Raw genomic sequence first — 16359 nt, forward strand, 5'->3', positions numbered from 1 at the left:
ACTTTAGAAGCCAGGGCCATATGTAGCATTTTTATATATTGGGCAGTTCAGATAAAGACATTGGGCCTTAAAATAAAATTTTATTATATTTCATTATGGAGTTATTAACAGAATCTGAATGTATACATTTGTTAATTTGGGAATGGGGAAGATTGGTGCTCCTGACTTGAGCCTGTTTCATCTTTAGCCAAAGCATATACAAATAATTTCTTGATGACTCAAACTCAGAGGAACAGTAATATTAACATATCCTAAAGTAACAGTAATACAACATGAAGAATGTTAATATTTGGTTTGAGGCTATATTGATTTTCTTTGCAAACATCCCTCCCCGCCCAAAAAATAAAAAATAAAAAACATCCCTCCCAGTTACTTATTTTTTCCTATCATAACTGCTTTGCTTTTTATCTTTTGTGTGTGTGTATGTGTGTGTTTTAGGGGGTTTCTCATTTATTGCAGTTATAATACTAATTGACATTTTGCATAGAGATAACATTTTCAGGAGAATACATTTAAAACTGATAACTAAATATACTAATAACTATAAATATGTTTTTGCTATTCTTATTAGGTAAAAACAAATAAATATATATGAAAATTTTCATTTATAAATGTGTTGTTTTTCACTAATCCAAAAATATTGTTTTCAATGAAAAATGACTTTTCAAAAGTACTTTCTTCAACCTTCTGTTGTAAAATTATAATCATTTATTCATGTTTTGGCCACCTTGTAATTTAGTTTATATGTTGTCACTTTCTGTTTTTTAGATAGATTTTTAATTTTTAGAATAGTTTCAGGTATTTATGGGAAAATTATAAAGGAACAATTTCCATTTAACCTACACCCAGTTTCCCCCTATTATTATTATGGTATATTTATTATACATTTGTTACAATTAACGAACTTTTTTTGTTTAACATTTTCCCTATACTTTATTCAGATTTCCTTAGTTTTTTCCTATTTCCGGAGTCCCATCAAGGATATCATTACATTTAGGAATCATAACTCACCATAGGCTCCATTTGGCTGTGACGGTTTCACGGGCTTTCCTTGTATTTGATGACCTTGACAGTTTTAAGGAGGACTTACTAGTTAGATACATTGTAGAATGTTCTCCAATTGGGATTTTTTTAAACTTTTTTTTTTTAAGATTTTATCTATTTATTCATGAGAGACACAGAGAAAGGCAGAGACACAGGCAGAGGGAGAAACAGGCTCCATGCAGGGAGCCTGATGGTGGGACTCGATCCCAGGACTCCAGGATCATGCCCTGGGCCAAAGGCAGGTGCTAAACCGCTGAGCCACCCAGGCATCATCCTCATTGGGATTTGATGTTTTTCTTAGGATTATGGCTTGCCTTTCACTGCATACACTAGGTTATAGGGGGAGGTTGCTCTTAATCATAGTAAACTCTGAGGAAGGCAGATTGGGACTTGGAAATATTGGCTGTGGATAACCCACACAAAGATAAGCATTAACATTCTTTGTTGGCATTGAAACATAGGCTACATTTTTTAATGTTTTTTGTGTTTTATCATTTTTTCAGAAGAAACCAGTTCTAATTCTAGCTGGAAATAAGAGTCTTGTTGTATGATCTGCTCATGTCCCCAAAACAGTTTCTTTTCTAATTGCACCTATTGGGGCAGTTAGCATGGGTCTTAATGTTACTCATAAGAGCTTTATTTAATTTGAATTGGCCTTTTAATTAGTAATGGGCAATTTTGGGTGAATTGTTAATTGATTAGAATTGTGGAAATCATCTGAAAAGCTGTTTTGTCACTACAGCCTAGAATAGTAGAAGATTAAAACAAAATCTGGTTTAGTTACTATTCTAAGACAAATGCTTGCAAAGTACTATTTTCATGGTTTGGATTTGCTGTTCCAGCTTGGTGTCTTAACTCTACTGAGAATGATTGTCTTTTAACTCACCGAGGTCCTCAGTTCTACTCCATTAAGGGCCACTTTTCTGCCAATCAAAAGGCAGCATCCATGAGATTGATTTTTGTTACAGTGGATAGTAATGGCTGCTGAGTGACAACATTTCAAACTCTTTTATGTAAACAAAAAACAATCAAATAAGTACTAATCCAAGGATTATGTCGACTCAAATCTCGTGGCCAGGAGAAGAATCTCTACAGTGTATGTCCCTGGCTCTTTGCCTTCTGGTCGCCCCTCTTCTTCCTGGAAAGCTCTCTTGCTGCTGGTGCTGCCTGTTAGATTGCAGGATGCGGTGACCAAAACACTCCTGCAGCTCCTGAATGGAATTCAGAAAGACACTTACATTTCCATAAATAAATTAGGAATTCAGTGGTTTCTTCGGGCTAATCAGGGCAGGCTGATAAACCTTGCTAGCTGTTTAATAAATGAATTGTGACTGATTACCTATTAATATGGACGCCTCAGGAATTCACCCAGGGGGAAGCAGAGCAGTGAAATAGAGAGGGGCATGGCCCCTTGGGAAATCAGGGCTTCATGTTTGCAGCTTAAATATCTCTGTGAAGTATCAATAAGGAGGTAATTGAATTTTGAACACAAACATGAGCGCCGGATGGATGAAAGGGGGAGGGGGGATCTGATCATCTCTTCTCTGCCCCTTCATTCTCCCCTCCCCTTTTCCTTAGAGACCACTCTAGTAAAGATAGATGCTAAATCCATTAAATAAAGATTAGACTCTGTCGTAGTAGAAAATGGCAGCTTAGCTAGATCCCTGGGCAAATTGGGGCCTTTTGCAATACAGAAAATTAAAATATACATTTTTAACAAGTGTGCTATCTTCCTACCAATAATGCCAGGCTAGCTTGTGGGGTTTGCTCCTCCTTCAGATTGGCTTTTGTTTGGACAGATCACTTTCTCTTGTACTAATGCCAATCTTTTCTGTATTCCTGGAGCAGAAGGGGCTGGGTTTATTTATTTATTTTTAAAGCTTCTTTTGAGGCCTTCCCTCTAGCATCCTGCTTGCTTGTAATCAGAGAAGTGGGAAGGAGATTAGTGTCCCATGAATTGACGGTAGATAAATGTTCCCTCCCCTTAACTGGTGGGTCTAGAAGAGCCCAATCACTTGTATTTCAGGGATGATTGGAGACTGTACAGCCAAGCAAGAAAAGGGCTTACAGACTGAAAGAAAAATTGATGTTTTAGATGCTATTTTATTTGGCATTATTTCCCCTAGATAAGGTTATTGATTTGCTTTGTTTAATTTTAAGCCAGATACAGTCTTATTACTGTAGAGAAAGAATTGGCATCATTTGATTACAGATCATAATACCTCTTTCTGAGCAGTATCAAAACACAAGCATCAAGCCCTAGATACTTTCTGTTACTATAGATGAATACCCAGTAGTGGCTCTTTGGACTAGCCTTTGTTTATGTGTCAATCTACATGTTCTGATAATTCTTTCATAAAGCTTCATTCAGTAAGTCTATCAACAAGTATTAATTTGAGCATCTGTTAGGTGTATGGCATTTTTAGTTGCCATAGTCAACAGTAAAAAAGTCTGTCTTCTGCTACCACAAATATATCTTTTAAGTATGTCATACTCCTGCTTATAAAAGTTCTTTGGCTCCTTGGGTCTTATTTACAAGATAAAATTCAGATTCCTCAGGCTTTCACAAAGGACTTTCTTAACATCAACTTAGCCTTTCTCTCCAGTTTTATCTGGAAAATTTGCACTTATCCTCCAAGGCTATTTGAAATCCCAGTCTCTCCATGTAGTGTCTCCTTATTCTCCCAGGCAGAGTTACATTTTTGTTATCATTTAGTATAGGTTCTACATGTGGTGGCTATGAGGATGTTCCATGGAAGAAAAAAAATGTACTTCTCAGTAATTAAGGATTTTGTGCATTATTTGCCAGATTGCAAACATTTCCAGTTTTTGTTCCAACCTCAAAGGTAGCTTTTAGTGATCAGATTTTTAATGATTGGTCCTTATGCATTTCACTTTATAATTTAACTTTGATTTGTAGTAATCTTTAACAGTAAGAAGGAAAGTGTCTGTTTGCTGTCCCTATCATTACTGTTACCTTATTTATCTCTAGAGAGCAAAAATCAAACTTATTTGATCTGATTACCACAGTTCACAAATGACCCTTAATGATTTTGAATGCTAGTTCTCAGAGTTAAATAAATAGTGCAAAATTTCAGAATTTTCTAGACCCTTACATGTTGCAAGTTACATTGATGTTGTACTTAGATGGTTCTAGTTTTCCTTCCAGTTGCTCTAACTTTTGTTTCCTGCCATTTTTCTGGGCTCCAGAGCTCCTTCCAACCTTCCTGACTATGCAGGTTTTCTGGGGCCATGGAAACCAGCATTTTAAAAGCTCTGTATTCTCAGTGGTTAGATCTCAATTATTTTAAGTTTCAAGCCATATAACATTAACAGATTTAGGCAAATAAAATGTGTCTCCTCTTTGTACTAATAATTTTCACTGTAGATTGTGTATTTTCATTTAATTATAAGAAAAACTTAATACTGGAAATTCTGAGGTTAAACTTACCCAAATAATCCCTAAAATTTTTAAGTAAAATGAAGGGTATTAACTTTATCCCTTTAAGGAAGACTCTTGGTAACTTCCTTTCCTTAAAGCTTTCTTGTAATCTTGACATAACCTTCATTCAATAAAATACCTCTTTCCTACCTTTGCATATACATAACATAGTACCCTTAGAATTGCCTGCAATATAGTGTTGCTACCTAGACAATACTAATTTTAGTGTCTGTAAGTGTGTAGTTAATGCTCAGGTGTGTGTCATATTCAGGAAGGTAGTGTAGCTATGGTTCTTAACCTAAGAGTCCATAAAATCTCCTGAAATTATAAACAAAATTATATGTGTGTGCTTATACATAAATATTTCTCTGCAGAGAGTATTGATGGCTTTCATTAGGTTTTTTTAAAGGGTCTCTGTTAGGATTGAACTGTGTGCCCCCCAAAAAGGTATGTCAGAATCCTAACTTCTGGTACCTCAGAATGTGATCTTTTTGGAGGTAGGGTCTTTATACAGGTAATCATTAAAATGAGGTCAGTAGGGTGGGTCCTAATCTAGTATGACTGGTATCTTTATACAAGAGGGAAATTTAGACATGGAGACAGACACATAGAGGGAAGATGATTGTGAAGAAATGCAGGGAGAAGACAGCCATCTTAAAAGCCAAGGAGACAGATCTGGAACAGATCCTTTCCTCATGGGCCTCGAAGGAAACAACCCTTTGATACCTTGATCTTAGACATGTAGCCTCACAACTGTAAGACAGTGAATTTCTGATGTTTAAGCCACTCATTTCATTACAACAGTCCCAGAAAACTAATATACTCTCTATTGGTAGGATCCTTTTGTCTGCAAGTTACAGAAGAATCAACTACAAAGGTTTAAAGGATAAAGATGTAATATAGAGGCACTTCATTTTTAGGGTTGGGTAATTTATTACTTGACATTATCATTGGAGACCCCTGTTAGCTCCATCTTTCTGCTGTGTCATTTCAGTGTATTGGATCCCTCACACACACACTTAGGTTGGTTTCCATCATGTTTGCAAGATGGCTGCTAAAGTTTTTAATATCATAGGCTGACAAAAGTACCCTAAGATAGAAAAGGGAATTGTGTTTTCCCCTATGCATCTTCTTATTAGTGAGAAAAATCCCAGAAGCTCTGAAGCAGATTTCCCTTGCATGCCATTGAACAGTGTTGGTCACATTCCTATGCTTAAACTAATCATGGTCAAGAGAAATGAGACTACCATCATTGGTTGAGATGGACTAATCCTGGTTCATCCTTGGAACTGGGAAGGAACCCAGCCTCCCCTGAGTACATGCTCACCCTTTACTTGAATAAAACCAGGGTTTTGTTAACAAAGATTAAGTGAGGAAATGCCTATGTGTAGACAATTACCTATGTCTACCAGCGTGTGAGCCCTAAAAGGTTAAACTTAATCATTCAAAAATAAGTGAATGCCTCCTATGTGGACATACTCTGCTGAGCATGAGGTTATAGAGAAAAAGAGAATGTTCTTGTCCTTGAAATTACGATTTATTGGAGAGCACTAGGGAAGGGTACTTATCTCAGACAGAGGAAGTAACCCTAAACAGTCTCTAAAGCTGGGCAGTAAGCAGTAGGGTCAAGAGGACATGGGGGTGGTGATTGCTGCACAGAGTGTGGGTAAGGAAGTCTGGGCATAAGCAATGGTAAAAGCACGGGCCCAAGGCATGCTATGTTTGGGGAACTGCTGAGTAAGCAGTCAGGAGACCAGGATGGAAAACCAGGAAGGAGCCTGATTGTGCATATGATATAAGCCAAGGTGTAGACACATTAAAAGTCCATAAAATCTCCTGAAATTATAAACAAAATTGTATGTGTGTGCTTATACATAAATATTTCTCTACACATTATCCCAAAGGCTCTGGGTGGCCACTGTAGAATGATGAGCAAGGAAGTCAGCTGGCCTCTTGTTAGGAAGAACACTCATAGTTGAGGACTGAGGCTGTTGACTTGTTCTTCACTATCTTTCCCTCTCTTTTTCATATCTGGTGCATATAAGAATATCAGTTTTAAAAGATGCAGTGATACAGAAGTCTTAGATAACTCTGTTTCTAACTCGAGTAGTTTGTAATTGGTTTTATTAACCAGAATAGAGAATGTAAGTAAAAGTACTGTTTGGGGCTGAGAGATACTTGCTTTCAACCTGTTGTGTCTTGTTTGCCTGTGGGACATTCTAAGATAACTAAATATTGGTTTAATAAACAATCTAGGCATATACAAATAAACCTATATCTAGTTGTTCTGCTACTTATAGATATAGTCCTTCACATATAGGTATATTCTTGTTTATTATTAGCATCAACAGCCTGCATTTCCTGATGTGTGACTGGCACTCTGCCCAGCTCCTTTTCCCTACTTTGATACCACTTTTGTTGGGGGTAGCTACTATTACTATCCTCACTGTACAGAAGAAAGAGGGGGTCACTTGCCCAAGATTTTTTTTTTTTTTCCCAAGATATTTAATGACAGCGCCAAGACTAGAACTCAGGCCTATGATTGATTCTAAAGCCTCTGCTCCTTAACTTGATTGCTGAACAAGCCTAAGTCCTCTGGCCATGGTAACTAGGGAAGGCTTTGGGTCCTGGCCCTGGATGCTCTTCTGAGGACTGCTTAGCACTGCCATGAATATCACTTCTTAAGGTCAGTACTTGTCTCCCCGCTACCCAGCTAACTGCTAGAAAGAAACATGAAGCATACTGTATCGGTATGGGTATGGGTTCAGGAGGAGCTTAACCCAGCCCTTTCCTAGCTTAATTGTGACTTGCTAGCATTTTTAGGGCCCTGAATTTCTCCAAAAAAACAAACAAACAAAAAAACAGACACTGGGGCCCCTTTTGACTGGATGAAGGCAATTTGAGAAAAGCCCCAGACCATTTTCTCTCCCATAGCAAGATATTAGCATTGACAAATCATTCCCTTGAGAAGGAATCCACATAGTGACTAGAGCAAACTCCAGGCTTAGCTTAAATGACAACTCTTTTGGAAGGCTATACCTGATTGCTAGACTAGGTTTTTCCTACTTTCACTCCCATGTTCATGATATATGTTCTATCAGCACTGTCTACATCCCCCTATTAGTGTCTGCTTTGTTCTCCACTGAGGCCCCACATAAGTTCTGTGTTCTCCATATAGGATGCCAGGAAGGTACAGGAAAGGAGGGGAAAGACCAGACAACTTCTGAGTTTAGGCAATCTCTTTATTAAAGCATTAGTAATATCTTTATCTATAAAAAAATTCAGTTTGGCTGCTATTGTTTTGCTGCTTTTACTTCTTCCATTTTGTCTCTACTTTTGTATATTTGTAAATCTACAAATCCACACAGAAAGGAAATTCTGGCATTAACTCAAGCTGCTGTATGATGTAGCCATGCAAAGGATTATTTATAGACCTAAACACTCTTCTCTCCATGAATTTATAATCTCTATAGAATGAAAGGAATTAGATCCCCCAAGGTAGATGCTGTTCTTAGCCCAGATAAAAACCTCTGATTCTTTGCTGTCAACTATACATAGTCCCACCTGCATGTGGAGGTTTTGAGATCACTGGGTAAAAATTACTTTTTATCTGAATTGTTCATAATAAAGGGAAAGAGTTTGTTTTTTGTACATCTTTCTCACTTTTCTAAATTTTTTATACTTTAGACCATACTGGTTTTTACAGATCCCTTCTAGTTCATGTCTACTAAACATTAATTAACTTACTCTTAAAAAAAAATTAACTTACTCTTTACTTTCCCAAGTATTAATGGAAATACTGGATTATAACCAATCTAATACTCTCTGGACATTCTACCAGACACTTTCCTCAATGTGATTTAAGGCAGTTTATAATCACTCCTTGCGGTCTTGAGGCCAGTTTTCAATTCATGAGACTCATATATCCTGGCTAGTTTTAATTAATTTTGCAAGGAAGATGCCAGGAGAAGCACTATTAAATGCTTTCTTATAATCAGGTTCTTTCATCTATTGGGTTCTTGTCAGCCACTAATCTTGTAATTTTATCACAACAGAATCTAAAAGTTTCTCTGACATAGTTGTTCTTTACTCTTGTTCTTCAGTGCTTAGTACTACTCATGGTTTGGGAAACCTTATATTTATAGTTGTCTTATTCAGAATTGGTGTTGGGATTTCTCTTGGGGGGATTTCTCTAGACTTCTAACAGTAGTTGCTAGAATTTATTTTTTAACATTAGCATTTGGGGACCGTCTTTACTTGGTATCATTTGTATTCCATTTGTTTGGTCTTTTTGGGTGACTGTAACAGCCAGAATCCAATGAGGAATAATCTGAACAGGGAAGATTTTAAGTAAAGAAGTGTTAAATTGTTAACTAGGTGAAAGGGGTAGAAGACTCTAAAGAGTACAGGAGTAGAAGCTACAGAAAGCCACTTCTCCTGGGGCTGAAGGAAAGCGAACCACAGAGGAAGTTAGAAACTTAGATGAGGTTCCCACAAGGCTGAGATTCAGACCTCTGAAGAGAGGTCAGAGCTGCCAGCAGAACATGCTGCCCACTGCCAAAGGGTACTCTGTTGGTGAATTATAGGAAGAGCTGCCCTGTGGTGGTAAATAATGTTAGCCAGAAGGAGCCCTGCCACTGAAATGAGAACCACTGTTGGCAAGGTGAACAATGTGGGGACCCCCAATACCAACCTGCTTCTCACTGTGGAGAAAAACCATACAGTGTAAAAAGGAAGAAAAGTTCTTTCTTTCTTCTTCAGCCTGCAGTCTCCCACCAGCACCCTCTCTATTGGCAAGCTTAACATCAAGCCAGCTGACAGAAGAAAAATGTAGCCTGTTGCAGGGTCCAGCTCTAGTATCACAAAGGAGGGTAGAGAGGCAATACATGAATAATTGGCACAGTGAGTAAAAGCTTTGTGTAAAGTTCAGTCTTGCAAATTAAATAATTTCATTTTGCATCATGAATAGTTTTGTTTGGTTTTGTTTTTTAATAGATGTTTATTTTTCTCAAAGCAGGTTACACCTACAACTTTTGCAGTTGGGTGGGTAGCATTCACCGCCTTGACAGTGCCGTCTGAGTCAGTGATTGACTTAGCTATAAATGTCCCTCAAACTTCTGTTGGTTACTTTATAAAAAGGTGTTTAATAAATGTTAATAAGTTTTAACAAATATTTAAAATTAAGGAAAAATCAGATTGTAGTTAGAAGACAGAACATGAATGTGGATAGAAGATGGCTCCCCTAACCTCAGCATCCCATTGAATTCTCCTGATTTCCATCATGACTAATTCTCTCTTCTAACCATTTTCTTTTTCTTGAACTGTTATTATTCTCTTTCTTTTTTAGCCACAGTGAGCCCTCATGATCCTGACTTCATTAGTATTCACTTGTTATTTATGCTTGTCTTCCCAACTAAATTGCAAGACCCTCGCTGTTAGAAGCCATGTGGTTTATTATTTTTGAATATTACAAACTTGTGCAGGAGTACCTGGTTGCCTCAGTCGATAGAGCATGTGACTCTTGATCTCCCAGTCGTGCATTCGAGCCCCACATTGGTATTAGAGATTTCTTTAGAAAGAAAGAGAGGAAGGGAGGGAGGGAGGGATGAAGGAGGGAGAGACAGGAAAAACCAAGACCCACCTATATGCTGTCAAAAATAAATCCATTTAAAAAAAAAAACAAACTGTGTTGTGCAAATGCTGGTTGAATAGATAGAATTTTTTTGTATTTACAGAAGAAGAAATGGAAGTATAGTCTTCAAGGCACTCAGAGAATAGATGAGTACTTACCCATTCTTTTCTCCGTTGCTGCTTTTTCAGAAGGTATACACTGTCTCTTGCCCCTTAGAAAGACTAATATTACCAATGTAAAGACAAAACCAAAACCAAGATGGGAGTGGGGATGATGACAAAACAGTTAAAATCACAGAAAAAGCTGGAAGGTACCTATGTATCATGAACTATAAGTTTGGGGAAGAGAGTGCTTTCAGGTTAATGATGGTTTTATTATTTTTTTTTTTTTAGGATTTATTTATTTTTGAGAGAGAACATGCGTGCATACATGGGGGGTGGGGCAGAGGGAGAGGGAGAGAAGCAGACTCTTCTCTGACTCTGGAGCTGGATGGAAGGCTCAATTCCACAACTCTGAGATCATGACCTGAGCCAAAATCAAGAATCCGATACTCAACCAACTGAGCCACCCAGGCACCACAGCTAATGATGGTTTTAATGCATACATTTGCTTTCCTTCTTTCCCAAACCCTACTAAAACAATTTTTTAAAAAAGATATAAAACCTCAAGGAGAATAAGGATAGAGGACAACAGTTACAAATTGTGGCAGCTGGCAGGTATATGAATGTAGCAGACCTAAGAAAAACAATCCTTAAAAGAGGAAGGCCAAGAACCAAGCCACTTCACATCTCACACAGTACTCCAGAAGGCTGAAGATTGGGATCAGGTGGATGGGGGAGATGGCTTAAATAAGGAAGATTCATTAAAGTCTGTTTAAGGAGGAGTCAGATATCCAGATCACCTGCTTTATTCTATCCCACAAAAGACTGGAGCTGCATTTTCTAGAGAATGTAAAACAAAATGGTTCCTCAACTGGTAGATACAGACCACCCAAGGATGAACGGTTTCTGTACTGAAAATATAGGGTATTATGTACACTCTGTGCTGACACCGCCCCACCCTCCACAAATAGGCCTTTACCCTCCGATCAGGAAGTCGGAAGAGAGGAATCTGACCAGCCCAAGAAGAATAAAGGCATTGACATTGGAAGTTCTACAACTAACCAGCTTGGTCATACTGCAGTGAAGCTCATAATCACCAAGGTCAACTCCTATAACTCTCAGACTTTTCAAGCAAATTTTTTGTCCCTGTTCTTACAAATGAAAAAACAGTGAAAGATCAACATTTGAGAAAAGCCCTTGACAAAAAATTTTAAAAACAAAGGCAACAAATGGAAAAAATCCGGTCAGAGAAAACAGACTCTGCGAAACTACTCTATTAATAATCTCAGAAAGAGATGCCTGGGTGGCTCAGTGGTTGAGCGTCTGCCTTCTGTTCAGGTCCTGATTCTGGGTTTGGGGATCGAGTCCCACATCCAGCTCACTGTGAGGAACCCACTTCTCCCTCTGCCTATGTCTCTGCTTCTCTCTCTGTGTCTCTCATGAATAAATAAAGTCTTTAAAAAAAAACTCAAAAAGAAGATATTGCAAATGTAATAAAAACAGGATGTAATTATAAAAAGGACTTTACAGAGAACATGAAAGAGTTCTCCATGGAAGTTAAAAATGTGACAGGAATGAAGAATACAATAAAAATAGAGTTGAAGTTAAGGAAATAGAGTAGACCAGAAAGACATGAACTAAGGGAAAAGCAAAGAAAAGAGAACCAATTTGTGAGAGCCAAAAATCTGAATAATAGGAGTTCCAGAAAGAGAAAGAGGGAAGCAGAAAGGAAATCATTAATGAAATACTTAAAGAAAACTTCCACAAATTGAAAGACTTATATTTCCAGTCTGAAAGGTCTTGATAGGTGCAACTAAAATAGATGAAAATAAAACTGCTCTAACGCACATCATTATGAATTTTCAGAGCTCTGGGGAAGAAGATAAGATCTTAGAAGCTTCCAGAGAAGAAAGACCGAAAACAAGTTTCAGACAAAAGGATAGGAATCAGAGTGTCTTCAACATTGGAGACCGGAGCAATACCTTCAGAATTTGGAGGGAAAATTATTTTCAACCTAGAATGCCAACTCAAGTGAAAAGATGAAATAAAACATTTTTGGACATGGAAGATCCAAAAATTTTGACCTCTCATGAACTCTTATGAGCTGTTGGAAGTCCTGAGGTAATAAGCCAAGAAAGAAGATGATGTAAGCTATAGAAAACAGGGGCTCCCCAAGGTGTGAGAGGGTACAAGTCCCAAGGTGATTGCTGCATACCAGGCACAGAGGACAATTAGACCATATTGGAGACTTCTTCAGGAAGATAAAATTGGTAAATTATGGGATACATCTCAGTATCTTAAGGTTTAGACAACAGGTAGTCATAGTCTGTAGTTGAATTAGAGGTAAGTACATTGAAAACCAAACAAATTAAAAACCCAAAGAAGGGGTGCCTGGCAGACTCAGTTGGTAGAGCATGCAACTCTTGATCATGGGGTTGTAAGTTTGAGCCCCACGTTAGCTGTAGAGACTATTTAAAAATGAAATCTTAAAAAAAAATGAAATCTTAAAAATATAAAATTAAAAACCCAAAGAAAACAAAAAGTATTCAAGAAAGGAAAGGTAATCATAGTTTATCACAATGGCTTAGCTATAAATAGTGTTTATATAATAATGTAGAACATGAATATCGATCTAAGTAAAATCACAATATATGAGACAATAGGAGATGGGATACGTGCATATGTATTGTGAAGAATTTAAGTGAGGATGGAGAAAGGAGCTAAATCATCACCTTCTATATTTGGGGAAGTCCATACATAATGCCTCAAATTGAAAAATCAAGCAATAGTAATATAAGTGTGTTATTTAATCATGTAGAGACATATAGGTAATATAAAATAATCAACTAAACAAGGTCAAATGGTTACCACTGAGGAGTTAAAGGCAAACTATTGTTTTTCTTAATAAACCTCATAGAATTGATTTTTGAAAACATGTACCGATATAACTTTAAAGAAATAGCTTCATTGTTAAAAATAGGTGAAATAGGTAATTGGGGGGACAGAGAATACATCTTGTAACATATAGAATGACAAAGCTAAATAATGTTTGTAGAAAAGTAAATGGAAGCCAAAACAGAAAATGCATATACATAGGCCAAAAATAAAAAATGTCTACCTCTCTTTATGAAAAGGAAACTAAATTAAATGAATTAAAATGTGACTGCTGGGACACCTGGGTGGCTCAGTGGTTGAGCACCTGCCTTCTGCTCAGGGTGTGATCCTGGAGTCCTGGGATCAAGTCCCGCATCGGGCTCCCCACAGGGAACCTGCTTCTCCCTCTGCCTATGTCTCTGCCTCTCTCTGTGTCTCTCGTGAATAAATAAAATATTTTTTAAAAAATAAATAAAATTAAAAAAAGAATGTGATTGCTTATAGATTTTCTGCTTTTGTGTTACCAAAAAATCTGCTTGCCCAAACTTACTATAATACAAAATAAGTAATTCACAGTTTCTGGGTAGGAAGCAACTGTATTCCCACCCTGTGATGAGAACCTCAGAGCAAGACCTTAGCAATATATTGACCAGATGTAATTAAGGAATTTCACTATAACCCACCTTTCCTCCTTCAGTGTAAGTGATACTTTTCTTAGTATTTAGTTCAATTGCAGTTCAGTTGGAAAAAAATTAAATTCTATGTTAAGTTGACGTCTGGTAGGTTTTGGCGGATAGAATTTTACTTTTTAACTTGGCACTCAACTGTACATTTACCACTAGGTCTGGGTGATCTCTCTGGAGAGAGTGGAATTGATGGATCCTTTTGCTGCTAGTCCCGGGTGGCCTGTCAGGAGAGCAGGTGTTACTGGGATGGTTCATGCATTCAGGAGTCATAGTGCAAATCTGATCAAGGCACGTATTCCCAAAACCACTCAGGCTAGTGTCTCTCATGGGGAAGAAGCCAACATTGGCCTCCTATGATTTTTTTTTTAAAAAAAGAAAAAGAAAGAAAGAAAAACTAATTATCAACCTACAGCAAATGTCATTCAACTGAAATCCCTGAAGGATAAAGGCGTAGGTGACAAATGTTCCTGGAGAGAGGGTTGAGCTGTCACTTGTCTTTTTAATGGATCGCCCATGTTTGGCTATAGAATCACATGCTATTTCTCCTTATTGTGTGTTTCATCTAAAGAAATACTGAATACAAAAGAATTGTACAATATCTATAAACCCCCTGGGTTTGAACAGAATCCTCGTGTCAAGGAAGATACTAGGGCATTCGTTTTATTGCTCTTAAAGTATTCAGGGGACTGCTGTCTATTGACTTAGTTGTCCCTGATACTTAACCTGTTTTTCCTTACTTTTGATTAGAGCTTTTATATTCCATTTTGTCTGCTTCAACTAACCGTAGGCATTTATCTGTGTTCTGTTCCTACAGAATTAGGAACAATGGGGAGAAGTTAGAAAGAGGTTTGTTTTGGGTTTTGTTTGGAGGTTTTTTTGTTGTTGCTGCTGGTTTGGTTTGATTTGTTTGGTTTTGTTGCTACAGTATTAAGGAAGAACTTCCCAAATGTCCAGAAATTAAATGGACTCTCAAAAAGTACTAAATTCCCTCTCACTAGGAATGCTTAGGCAGAACTCTTCAACCGGCTCTGGAATGTTACTAGGTGCTGCTTAGAATTAGATGGGAGCTTAGGTTAGGTGATTTCAAATATTCTTTTCACCAAGAGAGTTAAGAGTCTATCCGTTTGGCTTTCAACAACAAAATAAACCGCTAGTCTCCATGTACAGTAGCCATAGGTGTTGAGAATGGTTCTGTGAGAGAGTAAAGCTGAGACTGGGAGATCAGTTAGGTTATCAGTAAGAATCCAGGGGCAAGATGGAGAAGACCTCAGATAAGGCGATGGAGAGGCAGAAAATGCTGTTGACATGAGTTATTTGGGCTAGAGAATCAACAAGATTTAGTCACCAGTTGAAGATGAGGGTGAAGTAAAGGACCCAGTATGATCTTCCAAGGTTTCCAAGTGAGATGATTTAATAGGTGTGCTCCCATTGCTTAGAATGGGGATACAGACAGGCTTGAAAGGGAAAGATAAAAGTAAATAAAACCAGCATTGTCTTTAACTTCCTGTTGTGTCAATAACAATTCTGGTTGCCTTTCTTTGGATATAGATACTATTTATCAACATTTTTCTTAAAATATGACAATGAACTCTAGACTAATCCCTAAGCATTGCACTATTGTTTCCTTTGATCTGGAAACTGCTTCTACAAATGGAAACTAAGGTTTGTGTTTGTTGATGAGTACTTACCTCTCCCAGAGTTGGCTTATACCAAACACAAAAATTAACTAAAAATTCTAGGTTTTTCTGTTATCAAATCATGTGGCTCCTCCCAACTTAAAACACAGGGTTTTTTAAATTAAATATTATATTTTACATTTATCCAATAGCCCTTTCTAGCTTCATTAGTCTTCACATATTTCTGGGATCCTGTACTTCCAAGCTGTATACTTTCCTCTAATACTTGTCTATGAGGATTTCTAAAGGTTGTACCTCATTTCTCTCTCCCACAGCACCCCATGTCTTATCCTTTTCTGTGACTGCCATCTAGAGAATGCTTTGGCCCTCCCTTTCTACTTGTCCATATCTTATTCACACTTGAGGCCCGATTCAGGCTTAATGCTATGAATTTTCTCGTCCTTAGTAGTGTTCTTTCTCTTATAGTACTTGTTCTTTACCTGTATTATGGTCCTTAACATACTTTGTCTTAATGGTTGTTAATTTGTTATTTTGGTCTATTCGTTCTTAGAATATCTACTATATTATTGAAATACAGTCTTTGAAGGAGGGATCAAGTATTTATGTTATATGTTACTTGCCTTGATAACCTAATAAGCTCTTATAAAGGTAAAGGAACAAGTTATAGAACTTCCTGAAATCTTTACCAGCTTTGTGTTCATAAGGTTTTTACAGATTGCCCCAATAATTATATAATAGCTTGAAATTCCATTATATCTTTCAAATAGGACTTTCATTACACTGAAAAGCTTCTTGCTGCCCTCTTGTGAAAAGCTAGGTAATACTGCCAATTAGCCATGCTCAGAAAAGTTAAGTATAGTTGACTCTTGAACAGCACATGTTTGAACTGCCCAAGTCCACTTTTATGTGGATTTTTTACAGTATAATACTGTAAATGTGTTTT

General features: G+C 37.3%; 1 protein-coding gene across 5 annotated transcripts in view; it reads left to right on the forward strand.

Moving 5' to 3' along the window:
• The window catches only part of LIN52 (lin-52 DREAM MuvB core complex component), a 111385-nt gene that overhangs the window by 64904 nt on the left and 30122 nt on the right, over positions 1 to 16359 (forward strand). Inside the window, exons 7-8 of one of the 5 annotated variants that reach the window (XR_005363524.1) lie at positions 10222 to 10309; positions 12086 to 13352. The exons of 3 other annotated variants lie outside the window; for them this stretch is intronic. Coding sequence is in view for 1 of the 2 variants with exons in the window: in XM_038545259.1 (XP_038401187.1) it covers positions 12086 to 12087 (2 nt within the window). In the remaining variant the exon portion in view is untranslated. Of the gene's footprint in view, positions 1 to 10221; positions 10310 to 12085; positions 13353 to 16359 lie in introns of those variants that run through there. One more of the 5 variants, XM_038545259.1, reaches the window with a different exon arrangement.

This window comes from Canis lupus, chromosome 8, assembly GCF_011100685.1.
Source record: "Canis lupus familiaris isolate Mischka breed German Shepherd chromosome 8, alternate assembly UU_Cfam_GSD_1.0, whole genome shotgun sequence".
Classification (NCBI taxonomy): Eukaryota; Metazoa; Chordata; class Mammalia; order Carnivora; family Canidae; genus Canis; species Canis lupus.